Here is a 22,458-nt window from a genome sequence, read left to right as displayed (position 1 = left end):
TGACCCTTATCTTGATTGCAACTAAACGGAAAAGGTGCAGCTAAACGATTACGTTTGATATCAAATGTTATATCTGGGTTACAATAATCTGTAAAGGATATGATGCCACAAACAAAATTTGTCCTTGTTCTTACATGCTAAACTCTCTCAAACCACGTTGAATGGGCTTCAGTCGTTTACTTTAAACCTTAGGAGCCACAGCTAATTTTAAATTGTAACATTTTATTTACATTAGGAATAACGTTACAATGTTTGTTAGGCTGACGGTTTTTTATATTATTGTTGAAATGTATTTTAGCAGTGAGAAAATAAGAGGGAAAGGCACTGTCAGATAGTTATTAAAATGAATAAAAGCGCTTGAGTACCTTTACATAAATATTATTCCTACATTTTAGACAAGGAACTTTTTTTTCAAATGTCAGACATTCTATCGAGGCGAGCCTGCGAGTATTCTTGTACCATTTAAACGGAACTGAAAGAAATACAAAATAGGTCATATATATTTCAAACTAGATGATTTAAATTAGATATCAATTCAAACATATGTACTTTTGAAATGTTCATTCATTCTAAATTAGCACCAGTGTTTCGGTATTTTTAAAACGGGTTCAGAATCTGGGGAAATGTTTGTGAATCTAAACCAATTGATGCCGATCTTTGCCTTGAGTTAGACGGTGTACACTGTTGTGTGGTGTAATTTGATAGGCAGACGGCTGCTGTATTCCAATCTCTAAAAAGCGACATTCGACGCGTAAAAAGGCGAATCTAAATAAAACAATTCGATTTCTTTTTACGTGAAAAGTCTCTTAATTTTTTGTACAGTTGCTAAATGTTTACCTGCTGCACATACACAGCAGATAGAAAAATTACCGTGGTCGATTTTTCAAGATGAAATACAACGTGTCTCGATCATGAAAAGAATATTTTTTTCTTTCCTTTCGTCAGTAATTGAGGTCGTTCAGTCGCTAGGGTTCACCTGGAGTCCATAGTATGATACACGAGTAACTCAAAGCTATTTTATCTTTTGTGCTGATAGTCAAGATCGCACTATAACATTGACATCAAACTCTGTCTGAGCAGATGATTACAAGTCGTGCAAGACGTAAACTTTTGACCCTCAACTTTTTGACCTACAGTTGTACCGCCCTACCAACCACGGTACAGGGAGCCTTTTTTCAAAGCACCACTGAGGACTCAAATAATATCCCCTTTCGTTCACTATTTTCATGATGTACTGCTAATTTCAGGTTTGGGAATGGTGAAGGCATCGTCCCCACCCCCCTGCTCGTCCGCCCCCACCCTCCGTCCCCGTCCCCCCATAAGTGAAACCTTTCTTTAATCTCAAAAATGGCATGAACCTCAACTGTCTGCAAGCTGTTTATTCAAGTGCTCTTCCATTTAGTTGGATATGCCAAAGTGGGTAAGTTTTTACTGAAGCGGCCAACCGATGTAATTATAGATAGTACAGCAAAAAAAAACAATTCATTAAGCTTATGAGTCTATTTTAGTATTTCCGTCCTTTTCTGTTGCACTGATAGAACAATGGACGCGTGAGCTCCCAGTCCATGCTAATATCATATGACTGTGAACTTGGTCTAAAGCGAGCTCTGCTGGTGAGTCGCAGAGTGTGCAGATACATTTTCCTGTAATTCTCTCTCTCTCTCTCTTTCCTGAATACATACCCTCTTAGATTTAAGCAACACAAAACCCTGGAACAAGGAAATAACCCACTATTCAAATTGCATATTTTGGTAAAAATGGGAAGGGTGGTGCATATTTTTTTCTGTGCCAAAGACAGATTATTTTAATGACACTCCTCTAAGAAAAAAGTGCAATATTAATTAGCTTATATCGTAACTGCAAGCATTAAATGAAGCAATAACAAAATATCAAATGAAGACGGATAAAATAATAAATATTGTTTAATTTTGCTTTTGTGTATTGATTCTATGTGCACTTTGTTTAAAAGATTTGCTCCAACGTGTCAATTTCTTCAAGAGAACTACGACGTTGACAAATACAAATACATATATATATGTAATTCATATTGCTATTATTACTGTTATGTAATAATATGTTATGTAGAGAAGTAGTGTGTTGCTGATAATTACTTTTGTCCCTTATTTTATGAAACGACCTGTCTCTGATAAAAAAAAATAAAACACAATGGGTTTATTTAGTGGGTTCATGTGTTTTTTCTCCCCATACCGACTATAGTATGATGGAATGATATCAATGCAATCCTTCAGCTGTGTATTGCAATATCTTGCATTCAAGTAAACACAGCAGTTATTAATGAATCCATTCCAGGAAGACTTAACGAGTCCTCTATTTCTACAAAGTCATGTTGCAGCTAAAACTTTAATGCTGGGAAATTCTTGGCAGACTATTTAGTAACAATTTGCGTCCTTACGTTGTATTTTTTTGCCTGCTGAATAGCAGTTAATTTCATAAATGGTGAGTACCAAAGGACATCATGCAAAACAAATGCAAGAAATAAAATATGAATATGATACAACCACTGAAACCTATATAAGTGTATTACTTTCTGTTAAAAAACCTTCATAGCAATATATAGAATGCAAAGGATTCTGTTTGATAACTAACTAGATCGCTAAAAGTCAGACAGATACAGTAAATATAATTTAAAAAGAAAACCAGTCTGTAAAATATTTATCCAGCTTCAATATTGGGTAATATTAAATTATCATGTGCATGACGATATTATCACACATGCATTTCTATTTATTTTGCTCATAGTGATTTGTACTGTAACGTATCGTGTTCATATACAAAAGAAGCAGCATTAAGGCTTACTCTTTAAGATCTTTTACTGCGCTAATGAACGCCAAATCAATTATCTGTTACTTTGCTCATAAATAGGAAATCACAATGCTGCGGAGCCCCCTAAATTCGCTGAAAGGGGGCCCGAGAAGCTTCACCACATAATATGCAGCTGCGCAGGTTTACAAATAGGAAACTACGTTAAACTATCAGTACGTCCTGCTCTGGATTTGTTGAAGAAGCTCATTTGCAATGCTTAGGGAAAATTCTATTGTGTCCAAAAGACAAACTAGCATAGATTGCTATTGAAAAATGTGCTGTCCTTTCGGTGCCCTTAGCACAGATGAAACGTAAGCACGTCGCATTCCAGATTTTATGGCGACCATCTCTTTATTTTACTACTCACAACTTTTTAGCTGTTTTACATTTGTATTTTTTTCCCGCGATACGCTTCAGAGAATTGTTGGCGAAACCGTACAGTAGCTACTTTTTATTTTAGCCACTGATTAATGAGACGGCGTGTTAAAGGGTAGGTATAGATATGATATGTGATAGCTCTGGGTTAAGTGCCTCAACCAAAACTTTGGCAATAGCTTAATGTAAGAAAGAGCAAAGACCTTGCATTTATATTTAGACTGGCCAATCATATTTATTCATTGTAACAGAGATTTTGGAGGGGAAACTGATTCACTGCGATTTCAGATTAAACCCTCCGTTGTGACAGAAATTGAAGAATTTATTGATAATTTATGTTTGACCTATGGAACAGATGGGTTTTACACTGCATAGCATGTCTTTCTTTCGTGAAAAGGCTTCTTGAGGAAACATTTGTAAAATGCACCCCCATAACCGCCGCCCCCCCATAAAATTGCATCAGCTTACATACATGTACGATGGCAGCCCCAACCATAGAAAAAGATCTTCTGAAAGACAATTCCACACAGTTCTCTTCAGAAAGTATTGAACTCCCTCTCTCTCTAACACACACACAGCTTGTTTGTTAAATGCAGAAACAAGACAATCTCTACGTTTGGGGAATATATAGCTCCCTGCTTGATGAAGGAAAGGTCAGGGATTCAGTATTTCTAGAAAAGAACCCCATAACTATACTTTATCTTTTCATCGGTTCCCACAGAATATCTACATTGTGTATACGTATATGATTACGCAGTTTAGATAAACATTTACATATTTGATCCTTTGAATACACATTGTGCCCCCCCCCCCCCCGCCCCTCCCCACCCCCTTTTGGAGTCTCGGATTTTTAGACTGCAAAGTTTTAGAGATAACATAAATATTTCGAAAGCACAAACCTTTGTGCAATTTGAAACGAAATAACACAATCATTAATGTTTAGGATAGCAATTACACTAAAATCAATTGTAAGTCTTACAACTGATATGCAATGTTAGTCTGAATGGCACTCTAGCGCTGAGTGATACTAAAGATTGTTTCGTCTTGTTATAAAAGGTATTTAAGTGACTTGGACAGATGATATATTAAACTGTCATATTTAAATGTAAACTAATACAAAGGAAATTACAACAGATTGACACGATTGACATGGCCGATCCGGAACTGCTGTACTGATACAGGGGCCGATTTCCTTTATTTACTGTTGGATCTTTATAGCACATCGTAAAACGAACCTAATTGCAGTGGAATGTTTTGAGTAGAAATTCTGGAGGGTAATTGCTTTCAACCGTGTTATCCCTTTTAACCGTGTGGCCGTCTGCTATCTCTACTTCCTATACTACAAGATTTGTCCATATAGAGAAACATTGAATACCCATAGAAACTAAGGAACATCTTCCACATTTATTAAAATTTGCATTTTTTGTTTAGAAACGCTAAATCTTCAAGCAGTTCTCCTTATACACACTAGACTAGCGGAAGCTTCAAAGAATGAAAAACCGGTCATAAAGTTTATGGTTCGTCAGTCACAACTGTGGGAAACCTGCAATTCACCAAAACAATGTTGGTGTTACAACAGTCAGATTTAAAGTTACAGTAACTCTTCCGCTGGCTGTATTTCAAAGGATTTTTTAAAACTTTCAATGTTTCTATCATACGTAAACCTCATTCCAGGCTGTTTGAATTGGGTTTTTTTTGTTCTTCTGCATTAACATGTTTATTTATAACACGTGTACTTTAAGTCCTGAAGAGAATGATGATTGTCGCCATAAAAGTTTAAATTTAAAATAAGGAGGGGATTGTTTGGATGCGTGAATGCATGCATGTGGTTAATTGTGTGCACCTTAAGCTGGTGTGTGACGACAGAGATTATGCTGTAACACTGAGAGTAACAGCAAGTTGCTAACACTTACACAATACTCATTAAAGTATTAGTGCCCTGCAACTTCCCAAAATACATGAAAATGAAGACGTCTGAAAATATATACTTTGTAATAGTGCCAACTGGAAACCTGTCACAACAGAAACATAACACTCCCTTAAAGCAAAACACAAATAAGCAAATAAAATGGCACAACAGTTTAAAAAGAAATAAGTATGTTCTGCCCAACAATATGAAGTTACTGAACAATACCAGTAAACTTTAATGAAAATTAATTGAGTATCTTCTAAAAACTTGTAACACATCAAATATTTAAAAATTGGAACACAGTCTACCTTTTAAAAGTTATTTCCTTTTCTAACCTTACCCATTCATTTTCTACCTGTTTTATAAAATAGAAGTTCTATATGAACACAGAAAGAAACCAGTCAGTAGTTTACCCAGACACATTTCTGCCTCAGTGCACTCTGGGTGCTGCTTAAGGCCCATTTTACTGGGCCAAATTTCCTCGTGAAAAGTAAGTAACAATAATATTTCAACAAAATTTACCTTGTCTTGCAAGAAAACACAACTTTCCTGTACACTGGAGTTGTGGAGCTGTGGATAGTCCTCTGAAGAAGAAGATTAGCCATTTGAGTGGCCTGTATGCACACGCAATCTGCAAAGGAGCCAAATGAAGTGCAGCGTCAGTGAGATTATATGTTATGTAGAATATACTGTTGGTTGTCAACTCCCCAAAACCATAAAACTTACTTTAATGACACCACGTGATTTTTTATAGCCAGTGAGGCTATCAGTCTGTGCTATGGATGATTTTACGATCTAATTCATAGACAAAACCCTATTCATTTGGCACCCAAATGTCATATAGCCGGAACTGAGGTGTATAAAAGTTTACTGTTTATAACTTTAAAGAGCAAGCACCCAGTAAGCAGAAAGGCTAAAAGTGCTGATCCCCCTTGCTGTCAGGAACTAAGAGGCGAATTTTCTGTCCTGCCTTCACGCGGTAAGTAAAGTTAACTCTATAAAGTGAAAAATACCTGTTGGAAAACGTTTACGCTACACTTTGGTAGAGGAGCTGAGAGAACGTGACTAACGCCTACCTGCGGAACAAAGTGTTTGAAGTGCTTCAGGGTTCATTTTTCCCTCAGACCAACACTATAGAGTTTCCGAGAAATATTATGTCTATAAAGGGGGTTTGTATAAGAAAAGCAACAGCAACAACAAAGAAATTAGGTTTTAGCAGGAAATGTGTAGTTTAGCAAACGGTGTTGAAGTGCGCAACAGACAGGGCACATGGACTGGTACTGCAAGAGGCGAACGCATTTACTTCGAATTGCGTAAATATACCAGATTGCAATATAGCGCCACGTTTAAATATTGCATGTACTAATCCTTCCTGAATTCCACCATTTCCAATAACCAGAGATTTAGAAATATGTTTATTCAACATCCGACTTTATAAGTTTGCGCAACTTGATTGCCTGTCGTAAATCCAAGCTGCTAGACTTCCATCTGAAGGAATGGTGCAAAGTTGTACAGATTAGACCAAACTTATTGCTTTCAGTGAGAGTTTTGGACTAAAACGATGATAAACGGAAGTATTCGAAACAATTTAATTCACAGGACAACAGACGCAACAGAAATACTTATCTGAGAGGCCAAAGTCCAGGAAAGTTACTATAGAAACTTTATTTTAACTTCCAGTCAGTTTTAAAAACAAATACAAAAGCTCATCACGAATTTCTTAAACTGCCAGTCTTTTAGGCTTTATATTTATCCTTTGTCACAAAAAACATACACTGACGCTGCGCTAAGAGCCACTTATTGGAGTTCGTGCAAAGTCATACAAAGGCACAGCATAGACATACAGTTCAAAGTCGCAATATCCTTCACAAAATTCACTGCTCACTAATAACACAGAATAGGTAGCATCTCAGTGATTTAACACTACGATATCAATTACAGAGGACGATGGTCTGAAATTAAATACGTATTGCAAGCTTGGAGCTATTTTGACATTTAGCAACATTAACACATACATACACATTTTTTTGCAGAGTGCAACACATAATTACATTTTTACTGGACGATTTTATACAGTTACTTCAAGTAACACCGCTTGTATTAATATAAATAAGTTAAAACAGCTATAATTCACAAGGCTATCCTACCCCTAGACAATATACTGTAAGCAGATTACTTGTACAGGCAACAGTACGATCAGAAAACAGACTAACGATTCAAAGATTGGAATACAGCAACATGGAAATGATTTTCTTCATAGAAGTAACACGGGAAAAGAGTTTTGAAAGTCAGTACTGTATTGACATTATGCTAATTGGTCAGCTACTGCCCAGTACTTCTATTGATCATGGCCGATATCCGCCTCCTGCAGCGGCCATGCTCATGCTTTTTAACTTGTTATCTTTTTTCCATTTCATCCTCCTGTTTTGGAACCAGATCTTAATCTGTCTCTCTGTGAGGCAAAGAGCATGTGCAATTTCTATCCGCCGTCTCCGGGTCAGGTATCTATTGAAGTGGAATTCTTTCTCCAGCTCCAGGGTCTGGTATCGGGTGTAAGCCGTCCTGGCTCTTTTACCTTCTGGTCCTCCCATACTGTCTGTAACACACACACAAAAAAATGAATCCTTTGTTTAGTGCAATCAGTACATTGTCGAATATGAAATACATTACAAAATACATGAAGACGAACTGAAAGCAGAAGACCGAAATCTAGCACACGCATGTCTACGCTAACCTTTGCGCTCTTCCTATACGTTAATAACAAAATGACTTTAGAAACTTAACTAGAACTAAATGTTGAAGTATCCACTTGGACGAAGCTGTCCCATAATTAACCACACCTTTTTCTATCTATCATTTCCTACTTACTCTTACATTCCTGATACGTAACTAAACACTAAATACCCCATTACCCAAATGGTTCCAAATATAACAGCAACTTAAAAATGATGACCCTTACAGATATATTAAGAAACATTAGCGTGTATATTTAGCGTTTTGATTTACAACATCCAGGGTAATTTAGGACTCCATTAATGCAAAGATAAGAGAGGAGGGATTTTACCGTGACTTATGTGCAGTTTTCGCATCCAGGGGTAAATCTGAGGCTGCTGTTGTGCTGTGCTTTGCCCGTTCTGTGAACTTGGAGGGTCGCTGCTTGCCGGGGTGTCATCCTCAGTACCAGGCGACGTGCCAACCCCATCTCTGCTGATGTGACTGCTGCTGGAATTTGAGGAGGTAGTTGGGCTTGCTATGGAGTTTTTGATTCCGTGGTGGTTGTCGCTGGCAGGCGGACTGACCACGGCGGAGCAGGGCAGAGGGTCAGGTGAAGGAGACTGAGTGGATGTGGCAGGTTGGTTGTACCTGGTGTCTGCTCCTGCTTCTGGTCCTGCTGCTGCTGCTGCTGTTGTTGCTGCTGCAGAGTAGCTTCGAGATCTTTCACTGGCATTAAAGTGGTTAGATGCTGGACGACTAATGCTGAGATCCATCCCATTGTAACCGTAGCCGTACCTGCTGGAATGCATCGTTGCAGAATCCCTGTATTGCTCGCTCACCGAGCTATGATCTCCATAATTATGTAACTGGTAGTCCGGGCCATTTGGATAGCGACCGCAGAATGAGTTTACAAAGTAAGAGCTCATTTGATTTTTTTTTATTTATTTATTTTTTACTTGATTTGTGGCTCTTGGTCGTTTGTGCGTCTAGCACCCTGCACAATTTATGATGAATTATGGAAATGACTGGGACATGTACTTCGTTCCCTCCTACGTAGGCGCCCAAATATGGGGTACGACTTGGAATCACGTGCTTTTGTTGTCCAGTCGTAAATTCTCGCTGATGACCTCTAGAGGTAAATCCGTGCACTGTGGCTACAAATTGGAAGGTTGCGTGGAAGGAAGAACGAGGGGTACGCGCACGGGGGCGCGCCGCCGGCTCCCAGCAGCAGCTTTGGGTTGTCCTTGCGCGCCACCCTCTGGAGACTGAGGCTATGGATCCTGTGGTTCTGATGAACGGGGCAATCGGCCTCGGGTCGAATTAAGGCTACCACACATTTCAAACGTAACCGTTACATTTCGTAGAATAAACCACATAAACCAGTGAGAAGGGCATCTTTCAAAAAAAAATCCACGCCAGGCAATGGTACATTTGTTCAATCCCCAAGCGCAGATTTTTTTTACGTGATAGCGCTAATGGTGTTACAAATAGGACTCGAGGTTTTCCTGTAACTGGTTTGTTTGAATTTTAAACAAATCAGATTTAATTTTAGTTATTATGCGTTTAGAGTTTTTTCATACGCCTTGGCTGTCATCGCTGATTAGTTCAGAGGGAAAACGGTATCGTACAGCATCAAAATGCCAATTCTTTTCATATGGTACGCTTTTTAAAATTCTGTTTTGTCCGTATAGCTCATAATATTGGAGTTTTTTCGCCTATTTGTGGAAATTTCGAAGCTATCGCACACTTAAACTATCAAACCAATCTTCGTGTTCTTAAAAATCATGTCACGTATATTGAAAATGCGTTTAAATTGTTCCAATTTACTTTATTACACAGTACATGCTAAACCAGAACCCCCTTCCGACTGGTAAATAAACGTCGTCTTGTGCCTAATTTACATGGAAACAATTTCTTTGCACACAGTTTTGTGTTGGTTCGATTAGGAAGAAAGGTTTTACTGTATCTAACAATAGAGAGCCCACTTTACAAATAGTCATTCACTTAATCAAAACAAGAGCTTTGTGTCCGATACTGTTTCTAGGATTGCTATAATAAACATTATGAAGAATGCTTCATAATTTAACCGCGGGTCCAGCTACGTCTTTAGTTGTGCAGTTAGTGAAAATTGTCGTATTTAATGGACCCAGAAACCAAATAGTCATTCCTACCACGTATACTGTCTATTTTCTTCTCTGAAACAAGGACATCTACCGATCAATTTCACAGTGCTAAGTTTCCTTTCACAGCTTATTTAATACAAAAAAGTTTCGGCAGCTTTAGTTGAAGGCTAAACTCTTAGAAATCGGGCAGCTTATTTATATATATATTACTGTATATATTTAATATATATTTAAGAAAATTTTATTCGCGAAATTTCAATTTAGGAGCGGTAGCGTTGCCAGCCTAGCTTCATTTATCCTACGAATGTCAAGTCAAAAGCAAATATAAATGTTTTTCTTTGTAGAGAAAGCATGGAACAATCTGATTGAACACCGTGTCCTCTTAATTAGCCAAAAACAAAAAGAAATATTGAGGTAAAATATGGACATATACAATACAATATTTATCATTAGCAAATGGGCATATCTACTACGTTCATTTATTAGAAGTGTGTCAAATTATATCTACGAAGAAAACTATCCATTGAAACAACTGGGGTATTATTTGTGGAGCAACTCATCACATAGTAACGACTATAGAAGCAGAAACATTCACACTTCGCATTTAAAAAACAATTAATCCTATACCGTATAATTATAGCATCCTATGGAATGCAGAATTATTTGAATACTTCTTCTAGCACTTATACATAGACACACGCTCAAAAAGAGGGACAACGAAAATAAACAGAAATACGAATATTTTTTCTGCACTGTTTAGCAGAATGAGCACATAATAACTCACTACCAAACAGAAAGGCCCAGGCTAACTTCTTTTGAATTCGAGCTCTTACTCCCCTGTTTTATCCTCCGCTTCTTCGCTGTTGGATTCTGTTGTGTTTAGAAGTTTGTTTTCCTTTTTCCATTTCATTCTCCTATTCTGAAACCAGATCTTTATCTGACGTTCTGTGAGGCAGAGTGCGTTGGCAATCTCTATCCGGCGGCGTCTAGTTAAATATCTGTTAAAGTGAAATTCTTTCTCCAGCTCAAGAGTTTGGAATCGTGTATAAGTCTGTCGCCCTCGACGTCCATGTGGCCCAAATACAGAACCTGCATGGTGGAAACAAAAATTCAAAAGAAATTGAAACAAATAACTAATATTATCAAATTAAGCATTTTATTCCATTTTCCAATTCAAGTAAGTGTGCTGCATTTAACGTAATAATTAACATATGCATGCACTCTTTACGTAAAGTTGGAGCTAAGTGCTGCAGCTGAAGTTTTTTCTTATAATTTTCTACAAAAAAATACTCACTAGAACTTGAATTCATTCGTTGCATCCAAGGATAAATTGGAGTACTGTACTTCCGGTCGTTTCCTTCTTCACTTAAAAATTTGTTTTGCGCACAATCTGTTTTGTAATGTTGGTCTGAGGAAAAAAAGTCATCCTGGGCTCTATGCTTTCCACTACTGGATGGCGAAACACTGGTTAGATCCTTTTCAGGATAGAAACAAGAAGCTCCATACTCATACGATGCACGATTGCAAGCTATTACTGAGTTGGATTGTTGATAATAACAAGGTGACGAGTAACTCTTGTCCTGGAGGGTCGTTGCCCCATAGGAAGCTGGAAAGTGCCTTAGAGCATCATACCCCGCTGTATAGAGTGGGATCTGTCCGAGGAAGGAGTCCTGGCCACTGGGCAGTGAAACAGGGAAAGTAGGGTTCACAAAATACGAACTCATTTGCTCCACACTCTGTAGTAATATGATTTGTTATGTATTAGTACACAATGTGGTTTAGCTATTAGTAGTCATCGAGGTGGTTTGTTTCAGGATGGCCGAGCGCCAAAGCGACAGCAGCAAATATAACCAGCTGATCAGTCTCTGGCCAATAGAAACCGACTTTGGTTCAAAAAACTCCCTGGAGATCTGGCGACTGAGCTAGCAAAGTTACAAACAACCAAATCAGTTCTGAACTATAACAGAGGTGGTTCTAATAGAATATTAGTGGCCAAATAAGAACACTATTAGGTTGCAGGATATAGTTGTGCATACATATTTTATATAGCCCCACATATGGAAATATGACTGTACATTACATATCCAACAATAGCTGGATCAACAGTGATTAGAAGATAGATGATAGGAAATGGACGATAATAAGAAATAAATCAACAACTCATTAGTTCAGTAGATGTGCGTTATAGGTAGATGTACAGGGTAGTTTAGACAGGTAAACAACAGTTGTAAGAATAGATTAATTCTATTAATTCAGCTCTCCATTTAGATTTTTCTTTTAGTAGGCACGGGATTCCTTTTGTTAGCTTGTGTAGACTAGTTGAGAAACATCAGACATCAGTCTCTCCATAATATGTTTCTCTGTCCATTTTAAACTCGGTAAAGAACAATAGCGTCTACAAATACTGAGACCCACAACACCAAGAGACCCTGCATTCAGCATTCAGTAAATTCACACTGGTAAAATAAATAGAAAGAACGTGGTGATAAGAATATATATTCAGGAAGATGATTTATAGATTTAATTTTGGTAATCTTAGAGAGAAAATCCCAACAGAAGAGCGCAACGCGATATCTCAGCTTTAAAAGATTTCACAGTAATTGTGTGTGGGAGTAATTGTTATTGCAGCAGCGCTCTTCATTAAAGCATGAATGCTTATACATGTGCATTTAGTATACAAATGCCACAGTACTTCTAGAGAAAAGTATTTAACCAACGTTTACGAGGTTTATTCAAACGTCCAAGCGGCCTGCAAACATACAGAGACTCAATTTTATACTTGATAAGCTTGTATATGGACTCCCTTCCATCAGAATGTTGTTTTAATTGCATGCGATTGAAATTCGCTAATACTCCCCAAATCCCAACTTCGATTTTCCATAATTGCACACTGTTAAGGTTTTATCGACCATAAAATAGTGGAGTGTTTCTTTTGGAATAATTAGGCATTTTTGAACATCTCGATGGAGACATTTGTGTTTTGGAATAACAGAGCATTTACTGCGCCCTGAGCACGGCATCAGATCGCAGTGAAAGGACGGAAGCCCAAGGCTCCTTGCTAAAGATCTCATTATCTCGTTAGGTTTCCTTTCCTGTCAACAATGGTTACATCACATACTGAAATAACTAGAGTACTGTAAACAATACAAATATATGATGAGTATTTTATATATTTTAAATAGGGCAAATATTTAAGCACTGTAGTAAATATTGTTACAGCACCTATAGCCGAACTAGAAACATATCAATTATAGGACAATGATTAAAAGTTAAGGCGAAATGATGAACGCGGTTGTTTAGTAGTCAGATAATTTTACATTTTTGAATGTTAAAAATGTCTATTTGGGATGGATGCTCTTTCATTGATTAGAAGTTGTTAATATACCACGAGTAGGTTAATTTTCAGTCCTAAAAGCTTATACCTGTCTTTCTTTCCTAATTATAGACTGACTAAAAAAAAAACCGAAAGCCGGCCGAAATCAAAAGCTATATCTGTTCGAGGTGTGAGTATAAATACAGCACAACTATGGAGGGAAATGTGCAAGAACATGCCAGTTCGAACCCTCTTAATGAAAGGCCGACGCTTGCCGCTTTCCTCAGTTATTGTCCTAAGCCTCTTACTATGTTTTTCATTTCTTATTTGTGCTTGTTCTTCCTATTGTACATAACATTTTAATAAATGCGAAGTTTTCTCATCAACGTTGATCTGTTCTGTTTATGAGTTGCTTTACGTATTATTTTAAGTTTTCGTTTATTCGTGACATTCATTACACAAACCCAAGGGTTTGATTTTGAAGCCCTCACAATGGCTGTACGCTTATAACGGGTAATCTTCACAAGTTGGTGTGGTGTAAATGAGCGAAATATAGATAGTAAAATGTGATATTGAAAGATGAACAAAAGGGCAATGTGTAACGTTCAGCTATTATTTTCCAATTAGGTGAAACGGCTAATAACCACTTCACAACTGCTGCTGCATCATGTCTTAGGAAAACTGGATAAAACAAAGCAATATAATTAAAGTATGAACACACAGAGTGGGGTAAATGGCAACTGAAGAGGCCATGGAATGCATTAAACAATAACTTGATCTGTATTTATCTTTTGGACGGAAAACAACGCAGAAAAAATTGAACTTTTTCATTTCTAATATACACTTTGATACTATATTTTTCAATTCATTTTTTAAATTAACATGACACTTTCAGAAAGTACAGTATCAGTTCATTTTCCTTCCACCGTAGCTTACAATTAATTAGGAAATGGACTGCGAAAGGTTAAAATATTCTCATTGCTATTTATTCCTTCCGTTGATGTATTTGTATTTCCTTGCAGATAGCAAAAACTTCCGAATGATAATATAAAATAATATATTGTAAACACGTGAATCTAGAATTTAACGTAATGAATTTTCGCACCGTTGAAGTAAGAGAATGCCAGTCAAATTATTTTTTAAAACAAAGAAAGTTGGAATATTGTGAAATGCACAAGTATGTAAATTAGATTTTATCATGTCGTTAATAAGAGGGGATTTTCTGGCCAAGTCTTATTTGTTTCTAGGGTGATCAGGGCTGCTACAGCCTAATCAGTTACAGCAGATGTAATTCCAGTCATAAATAACTTTTAGCTCTCCTGGCCTATTAGGTATAACCGGGGCTCAGTTTGGAGCTATTAGTGAACTTAAAACGACATTATGGCTTTCCTGACCAATACAGATTATACAAAATAGTAACATTTAAACACACTTTTAATCCACTCACCTCATTCTCCCGAAATAAAACAATGTGAAATTGTGTAATGCGACGCCGTGATTCAAGATGGCAACCCACCTGGCATTTACTATGCTCATCTCTCGTTAACAAGTTGTCGCTTTTTAAACTACAACTAGTGCAAGGAAGCATTATAAATCTTTCAATTACTTTGTAGTAACTGTAACACCTTCCAAAGCCGCAATGTATCCTTGAAGTGTTTATATGATCGAATGTTTTATTTGCAGGCTCTGGCTATTCATAGTTCTATTTTTAATAGATTAAAATAAGCCTGCAATATTTTACCACCACTGAACGGGCCTGTCCAGCAGACTCTCGGTTAATTGACAACACTGCTTCTTGTTACACATTTGAAACTTCAGGGTTAATTCAAACTCTTCGTTAAATTCGAATTCACATTTCTTTCGTTCTGACACCAGTAAGAAAAAATCTAGAAAAGCTCTCTTTGACATCTTGAATATAGGTTATTATTACAGTTTAAGAATATAATTAAGGAGACTTCGTAAATTTATAGCGAACGGATTCAATATCTCTCCGTTTTATCAACAATCACAAACTGACTTTTAAATCTAATTTTCTATTTCTAACCATAAACACGCTCGTATTTTATCTTCTAAGTTTTGCATCAATATTAATTATTTACTAACGATCAAAGAGTGCCAAATAACTAATTGTGGGGATGTATTGCAGAAGTACGCATATTCCACTCAAAGACTTTACATATTCTTAGTACTATAGGGAACGCACACTGCAGTGGTGGGGGGTTATCATTTTTCTGAGCGCAGTTCAAAACTCATACGTACAGCCGTTTTAAATTTAAACAATTAATTTAATGTAAACGCGCTCTAAATGTCACTTTAATCGAGTTCAGCACATTCAGGTATTATGTAAGCAAAATGTTGATTACTGGCCTAATCAAGGAACTCAAGGAACGGTTAATTTGAGAACGCAACTCAACCATTTAATCAGCAACACATGACCAGAAGAGACGCTATGCAGCATCAACGCAAGTTTGTCCACACTCCAAACACACGGTGGCAGCAACGAGTCCAAAAAGGTTAGCAAATATCAATATCCACGCATACACACACACACACACATTTCCAGTCAGACAAGACTAACTGTGTCGGTGTCAGAAAGACAACCTCCACGTTAAGTAAAAACAATAACGGACAAATCTGCACGCTCACACCCGCAATACGATGTCTTTGAACATTTCGCATTCTTGAACACCAGCAGCACAGGAATAAACCACAAATAATTAGACCTAACGCCTCTGAGGTAAACGTTAGCAGTCTTTAATGTGCAACGCGCATCAGATTGCTATCAGATAATTTTCCAAGAAAATAATAAAAATATTTTAAAAATATATAGCATCTTAAACGAAAAGTATGTGTTGTAAAAACGACGATTCAAAAGAAAATAATCACTCGTTCAGTGAAAGATAGTCGTCGTCTTCGCTGCAACCGGCAGATTATTTATTTGCAACTGAAATAAGTGCTTTTTTCACCTTCCATAAAAATCTGCAAACGCCTGTATTAAAATGAGACACATCCTCAGGGTTCCCGCTGTATGACATTTAAAAACTCGATCAAAGAATGCGTTTTGCTTCTTTACATTTGTTCCTTATGCAAAACACTTTGAACCAACAAGCCGGCTGTTGATCAAATCAACCAGAACGTGCGACGTCAAAGCATTATTCACACTCTTTAAAAACAAATATTTCAAAAATTCAAATGCATGAAAGCTGCCCGTGAAAACGGTCAAATTATTTTAAATAAATGCATAACAAATGCAACATTTCGAGTTAATACATTCCGAAGGTGGGCGGCATTTGTGAATCATATCCTTCAACTATGACAAATTAAACATCTTTAAAATGCGGATTTTACAACCATTTGTTTAAAAGGCAATTTTTTATTTTTGGAGTATTGCAAAGCTGAAAATGACGAGTGGGCCATACCTTGTTGCTGAGTCTATTTCCCGGCCTTGTCTACCCCGGGTTCTGCACAGGCCGTGTGTAGTGTTTGCAGAGCCCGTGCTAGTTTGACAGCTGTCCGTTCGGCTCTATCCCAGGCCAATGGCTCTCGCATTCCGCCAGCGGCGTTTGGTGACGACTTGCAGGAAACTGCCCTGCGGACCAGAGCCGGCGCTTTTTAATCCAATGCTCCACCTTCCGTGGAGGAATTTGTAGCTGCCAGCCATGAGATCTGTGCTGAAAGCTTGGATTCATTGAAGCTCCATGGGCAATAATCACTGCGCTGGGAAGGGGAAAAAAAGAACAAAATATGCGTTGAAAAAAGCCTGCAAGCTCTCACATCCGAACCAAGACGCGCTTAGCACAAGAATGCAGCTCTATAGTCGCAAGGGAAATTATAAAAAGTTCATGTTCACGGTTACACTCCACATGACTTTCAGCGGCCAATGGAAAAACCGAACAACTCGTAAAGTTCTATTGCAAAGTTGTAAATTTTCATAAAACAACAACGGATTTATGACATTTCCCCATGACTATTAGGAGGCAGGTCCTAGACGCCATTTTTAACAAAGAGACAAGTTAAAATTGTGAAATTATTAAAGACTTTTTCCACTGTTTTAAACACGAATTTCCAGTTTCTGCAGTCACATTATCCTGATAATAATATCCGGTTGCAATTTGCAGGTTTTTTTTTAACAGAAGTCAGTGTTGTTTCTGCACCCAGGCTGTTATTGCAACGGATCGAGTCAATTTTACGTATTATCGCATCTGTTCTATCGATATTTTCTTTCTAGTTTTCTATTTTTTTTTAATATGCTGTCGTTAAAAATGGACATAAGCTCGCTCATATTGTGTAATCTAACACCAAGATACAGTGCCGCACTGCATACATAAAATATAAAAGATGCGCCTGGCCGAAATTTCGTTCAAAGCTCGGCGATGACAGAACGACTCGGCTTTTTTTTCCATTTCATATATATGTTTTTACTGAATCTGAATACCACACTGGACTATACTCTCACCTTTTCCATTTCTCTTAAACTGCTCTCAAATGGAATTATGGGCACGATTAGGAATCGGATCCAGATTGTTTAGTGGGAACTTCTGTCCATCTTCGTCCCAATTGGAATGTATCACGTTTGGATATTACCTTGCTTTAAAACATGCAATAATCTGGTCAATTATAATAAAATTTGCGCAATTATAACAATCGATCTTTCTTACATTCGGTTGTAATTAGTATAAAAGTTGCCGATTTAGTGTAGAAAAACTATATATCAATTTGTATATTAAAAATCAGATTAGAAGACACTGAAGGGGCTGCGGTGTATAAAGAATGATGTATTACTTTTGAAATAGTTCTTATTTAATTGCTGTTAATATTGATGTAACGTGTGTCTTTGTACCCACTCATTTGGTGGTACGTGTTTGGCTTAGACAAGAAAGCGAGATCGTGTCTATTCAAGCACCGTTTAATGTTTCTGATTTTTCTTCTCCTACAGAGATTCCATTCAAATTATACATGTCATGAACGAATATATATATTTTAAATAGATTGCACCTTAAACCTTTAACATCGGTTATTATTTAACAACACATACACAGATTACAAAGCAAACTTCCGATTGACAGATACCACACCGAATATGGACCCACAATATATTCAGTCGACGATGCAGTTCGGGTTTTCTATTATTACATTTGGTTATTAGATATTTTTATTTTATAATTTAAACAGTACACATGTATAAGACAACTGATACAACACACTTAAAGAAACACGGTTACATCATTCAGTAATACATGGTTTCTTTGCAATCTTTAGCAAGTATATATTTAATGCCACCGATCAAAAAGTAATAATGCAATTTCTCCCTTCTAATACGACTTTGTTGCTTTTTACAGCATAGTCTTTAAGCACAATGCGAAAGGATTCCATTCGCCTCAAACGTAAACCGTCATCTAGGTAGTTTTCACTATTTTCGTATTATAAAGTGGCTATATACGCACCTCATTAAAAAACATACATCAGAATATATTTTACATTTTTACTCCCATATTATGGTACTGTTATAAGTGCGAAAAGTCCAGACTCCGAGAACAACACTCTCTGTCTAGAAACGAATGTTAAATTAAAACATTTAGGTAGTTTCCATAGACGTGCAAGATGCCCACTATTGTGGATTAGGTAGTTGTATTTCATTGCTATGTGAAAACAGAGAACTTCTTCATTCCGTTAATCGAACGGTACAGCTCTGAACTAAGAGACACACTCAGAGAACAATTAAGAAAGAATGTAGAAAATAATAACAACAAAGAATTGAACAGAAATAAATTATTTTACTGGTCGAGTGAGCTTTCTGTCAGTTTTTGCAATACATGGTAGAATGGCTCAAATACTTGATTTCTGATTGGACTGGAAATGAGCATTTATTATCACCGCATTTTTTATTCTGTGAATAGTAAGCAGAAATACTTTAAAGTCTATGAAGAAGACACATTAGCAGAGGTAAAATAAGTTTGAGAAATAGCTCAGTGCATGAGATCTGTCTTATATCACATAGTGGTATAGTGAGTTTTACATTCCATAAATTACAACAATGGTTACATTTTGTTTCCTCGGCTAACATTGTTCCTTTCGTTTTACTATTGGGAGACCCAGGATCCGAATCCAATTCCCTTCAATTTACTAACACAGAACAAGGGTTCCGAATTTCAATCCCTTTCATTTTATTATTGCGAAAGAGAATCTCAATCTAACTAGGGAAAGCAAGCATTCCAAATTTTGTGACGACTACAGACAAAGGTTCTAAATCCATCAGCTTTCACTTTATTACTGAAAGCAGGGATTCTGAACCCAATTCCTACTTTTTTTTTACTAATGCCCGATAAAGATTCTGAATTTTTTTTGACTGAAACTAAATCAGAGAACTTTAAATTCTAAAGGCATAATTTCGGAAGAGGTTATTAAACATATAGGTAGTATTATGAGTGCTAATGCACAGCATCTCTGTAACAGTCCACTATTGTGGTTAGGTAGTCAAATGTCATCGTTAGCTGTTGAAGAACAACTTTGTATATTAGCATAGTTCAAGATTCAGCTGAGAATCTCACTCCTGTTTTTCCTCGGTTGTGGTACTAGAACTTCCAGCTTTGGTTTCCTTTTTCCATTTCATCCTCCTGTTCTGGAACCAGATTTTGATCTGTCGCTCAGTGAGACACAGAGCGTGAGCTATTTCAATCCGCCGCCTGCGAGTCAGATAGCGGTTAAAGTGGAATTCTTTCTCCAGTTCCAGCGTTTGGTAACGGGTATAAGTCTGACGTCCTCGCTTTCTGTCCGGACCTGAGAAGGAAAGAAGAACACCAACCATTAAACCTGTTATACAAATAAAATTTAATAATTACAAAATACAAGTAACCTGGTCAACCCATATTGCCCTTTCTAAATTTCCGCTCGTCTATCTCCGCTCTTTCATAACTCATTAAATTGTCTGTGGCTGAGCAGAATATTCAGATGTCAATGGTCTGAGTTAAGGTGCAAATGAACATTTGGGATTGCAGCGGGATTATTTTCTGGGAACGTATTTAAAGATTAAGGATATTTCCCAAAGTTCAGTGCAAGTCACTATGTGTCCTTAACTATTTACTTATAACCAAACAGGGACTCCCAACGTTATTTCACCCAAGTTAAAGGACACCAGTGCTAACATTTCAGACACAGAAATGACAGGTAACTAAAATCTTAAGCTCGCATCTATGTTTCTTAAAATATATTAGATTCTAACCCCCATATGCACTCTGATGGGTAGAGCTCCTGTATTATGTTACTAAATTGGTGCGTCTTACATACGAACCTACATCTATAAGGGGGGAAGCTTTGCATGGGCCCAAGGATCTTTCTTGAGGTGAAAATAAAATAATTTCTTCGATTCCACGACCGTACTTTATCTGTAAACATACTTTAAACCTGGAATATATCACTCTACATTTACTCAAGAATATACGGTTTCCCCGCGTATCTGTAAAAAAAAAGTTCTTATTTGATGTTGATAAAAGTGGGTAAACAAGCAATATGTGAGTTGCTGTTAACTTTAAAGGAGCGGAAGTCGAGTGCTTTTACGAGGATTGTACTGATTAATTGTGCAATAAAAGTTTTATGATTGCTATCTGCATACAATGCCACATGCGTTTGAGGAACTGTTCCTCAGCTATCATTAAAACTCTTAACTACTTTCAGGATGTACTGGCGCTCATCTTAACTGGCCATTTGCACGTCTCTCATAGCTATGTTACATTTATGTCCCATACCTGCATTCCTCATCCAGGGGTAAATCCGGAAATTGCTCTCTGCTTGAGGGTGCACGTTTGTCTGATCCAATTTTTCGCAACCCTGTTTGCTCAGATCGCTGCAAAGCACTGGAATGTTCTGGTCTAAGGCAGAGCAGCGCAGGTTGTAGGATTCTGAATTTAGGTTATAACCTGTGTTGTACATGGAAGGGCCGTGATAGATTGCACTGTTAACATTGTACAGCCCGGCCATCGGGGCTGGGAAGGCGCTGGCGCCCGCTCCATAGCTCGATCTCTGTGAGTTGGTAGCAAAGGCGCAAGAAGTTGCTTCTGTAAAGCCACTCGCGTTCTGGAAAACGGATGTCCCCGCCGTATATTTGGGAAAAAGAGCATTCACATAATACGACGAACTCATAATTTTGTCTGGTGATTTGTTGGCCAAGACTCTTCAGTGTCGGTTTTACGAGATAGCGTGATATATGGCAGCATTACACCCCCGATTTACACCAAACACCCATTTTCCTTCGGCCCGACTTATTTCTATCCACGTGACCCGACCATGTGATCCCGTCACCCAATAGCATTCCACATCACAGGTGGTACATATCATGTTATCCGACTATTTGCAAAATAAAATTGTGCAAGAATCATGAAAAAAATGTTTGCAACATTATTAATATAGATAGATTGTGGAACTTAAAAAGGAGGTGTCTTATAACTACTACTTAACAAACCATTGCCCCACATATATGTGAAGGTTTTAGGAGCGCAGGTATGTTTCCAATATTTTTAAAAATAAAATGTGTGATGAATTTGCAAGTGTTGTAATGAAACGTTTACTTGGATATAAAAAGGAGACACTTTGGTTTTACATAATAGAAATGCGCATGTTTCATATATAGAACTCGATGGTCACATTGGATTAATACTAAGGATCATTCTACACTTTGCGTTAAAAAGGAAACGGTTAAATGGTTTCAATTAAAAGAAAGGAGCAATTTCATTGTTTCTTCCCTTCCCTGTGCAGTTGTTTGCTGCCTTGCGGTGCCATGAAAACACTGTACAACACTGGAAAACTGTAGCCCTGTTGAATTAATGGTCAATACACATCTAATCTTTAGATTATAGAATAATCTGTGTGGGTTTTAGCGAGGACTATAGATACAAGATATAAACTGCATCAGCACTGGTGGGGGGGGGGGGGGGGGGGTGCGGTGGCGTCGGCATCACTGTGAAGCCAGCTCCTGCTATTAACTCTCGGAATTTTTTTTAACATTCAAGCGTGTTTGTATATTGATTTACTGAAACGCATAATTTCACTTTGGAGACAACCATGGTTCCAGTGAAACAGCTATTTTGTGGAACCCTCTTGGAGTTGCTAGGTAATCTGACTAGACCCCCGCAGGGGATTTACCCCGGCATCATTTCCTCCTTCTGTTTTACAACTTTTTTCCCTCTCTCTCCCAATCCTCTCGTTAG

General features: G+C 37.5%; 4 protein-coding genes across 5 annotated transcripts in view; all 4 read right to left on the bottom strand.

Annotated features, from left to right (window-relative positions):
- The window catches only part of LOC147117555 (homeobox protein Hox-A3), a 34,109-nt gene extending 28,374 nt beyond the window's left edge, over positions 1–5,735 (bottom strand). Inside the window, exon 1 of the mRNA XM_085988635.1 lies at positions 5,630–5,735. The gene's annotated coding sequence lies outside the window, so the exon portion shown is untranslated. The remainder of the gene's footprint in view (positions 1–5,629) is intronic.
- A 1,012-nt stretch (positions 5,736–6,747) lies between these two features.
- Positions 6,748–10,160, bottom strand: LOC147117554 (homeobox protein Hox-A5). Its single transcript, XM_085988641.1, has 2 exons — positions 8,172–10,160; positions 6,748–7,703 (listed from the first exon to the last, which is right to left on the bottom strand). The coding sequence occupies exons 1-2, from the start codon at positions 8,746–8,748 to the stop codon at positions 7,453–7,455; spliced, it is 828 nt and encodes a 275-aa protein (XP_085844767.1). The 5' UTR covers positions 8,749–10,160; the 3' UTR covers positions 6,748–7,452.
- On the bottom strand, positions 9,630–17,126 carry LOC147117553 (homeobox protein Hox-A6). 2 transcript variants are annotated; one of them, XM_085988643.1, is made up of 2 exons: positions 11,240–13,178; positions 9,630–11,034 (listed from the first exon to the last, which is right to left on the bottom strand). In XM_085988643.1, the coding sequence occupies exons 1-2, from the start codon at positions 11,667–11,669 to the stop codon at positions 10,775–10,777; spliced, it is 690 nt and encodes a 229-aa protein (XP_085844769.1). In that variant the 5' UTR covers positions 11,670–13,178; the 3' UTR covers positions 9,630–10,774. The 2 variants fall into 2 exon arrangements, 1 of the variants encoding a protein (XP_085844769.1); XR_015078478.1 differs by lacking the exon at positions 11,240–13,178 and adding an exon at positions 16,678–17,126 and having other exon boundaries at positions 10,951–11,034.
- A 1,022-nt stretch (positions 17,127–18,148) lies between these two features.
- Positions 18,149–21,645, bottom strand: LOC147117552 (homeobox protein Hox-A7). The gene is made up of 2 exons (XM_085988633.1): positions 21,001–21,645; positions 18,149–20,035 (listed from the first exon to the last, which is right to left on the bottom strand). The coding sequence occupies exons 1-2, from the start codon at positions 21,392–21,394 to the stop codon at positions 19,803–19,805; spliced, it is 627 nt and encodes a 208-aa protein (XP_085844759.1). The 5' UTR covers positions 21,395–21,645; the 3' UTR covers positions 18,149–19,802.
- Positions 21,646–22,458: the final 813 nt, after the last annotated feature.

This window comes from Somniosus microcephalus, chromosome 5 (assembly GCF_052327205.1).
Source record: "Somniosus microcephalus isolate GS21.2 chromosome 5, FLI_Smic_1.0, whole genome shotgun sequence".
Lineage (NCBI taxonomy): Eukaryota > Metazoa > Chordata > Chondrichthyes > Squaliformes > Somniosidae > Somniosus > Somniosus microcephalus.
Note: the sequence above shows the minus strand (reverse complement) of the source record. Positions and strands in the feature narration are given on the sequence as shown.

Excerpts from the sequence above, each read along its gene's own strand:
- LOC147117554 (XM_085988641.1), bottom strand. The coding sequence starts at position 8,748 with ATGAGCTCTTACTTTGTAAACTCATTCTGCGGTCGCTATCCAAATGGC. Across the intron at positions 7,704-8,171 it reads AAAACTGCACATAAGTCACG|ACAGTATGGGAGGACCAGAA; the intron begins GTAAAATCCCTC and ends TGTGTGTTACAG.
- LOC147117553 (XM_085988643.1), bottom strand. The coding sequence starts at position 11,669 with ATGAGTTCGTATTTTGTGAACCCTACTTTCCCTGTTTCACTGCCCAGT. Across the intron at positions 11,035-11,239 it reads ACGAATGAATTCAAGTTCTA|GTTCTGTATTTGGGCCACAT; the intron begins GTGAGTATTTTT and ends TCCACCATGCAG.
- LOC147117552 (XM_085988633.1), bottom strand. The coding sequence starts at position 21,394 with ATGAGTTCGTCGTATTATGTGAATGCTCTTTTTCCCAAATATACGGCG. Across the intron at positions 20,036-21,000 it reads CCCCTGGATGAGGAATGCAG|GTCCGGACAGAAAGCGAGGA; the intron begins GTATGGGACATA and ends TTTCCTTCTCAG.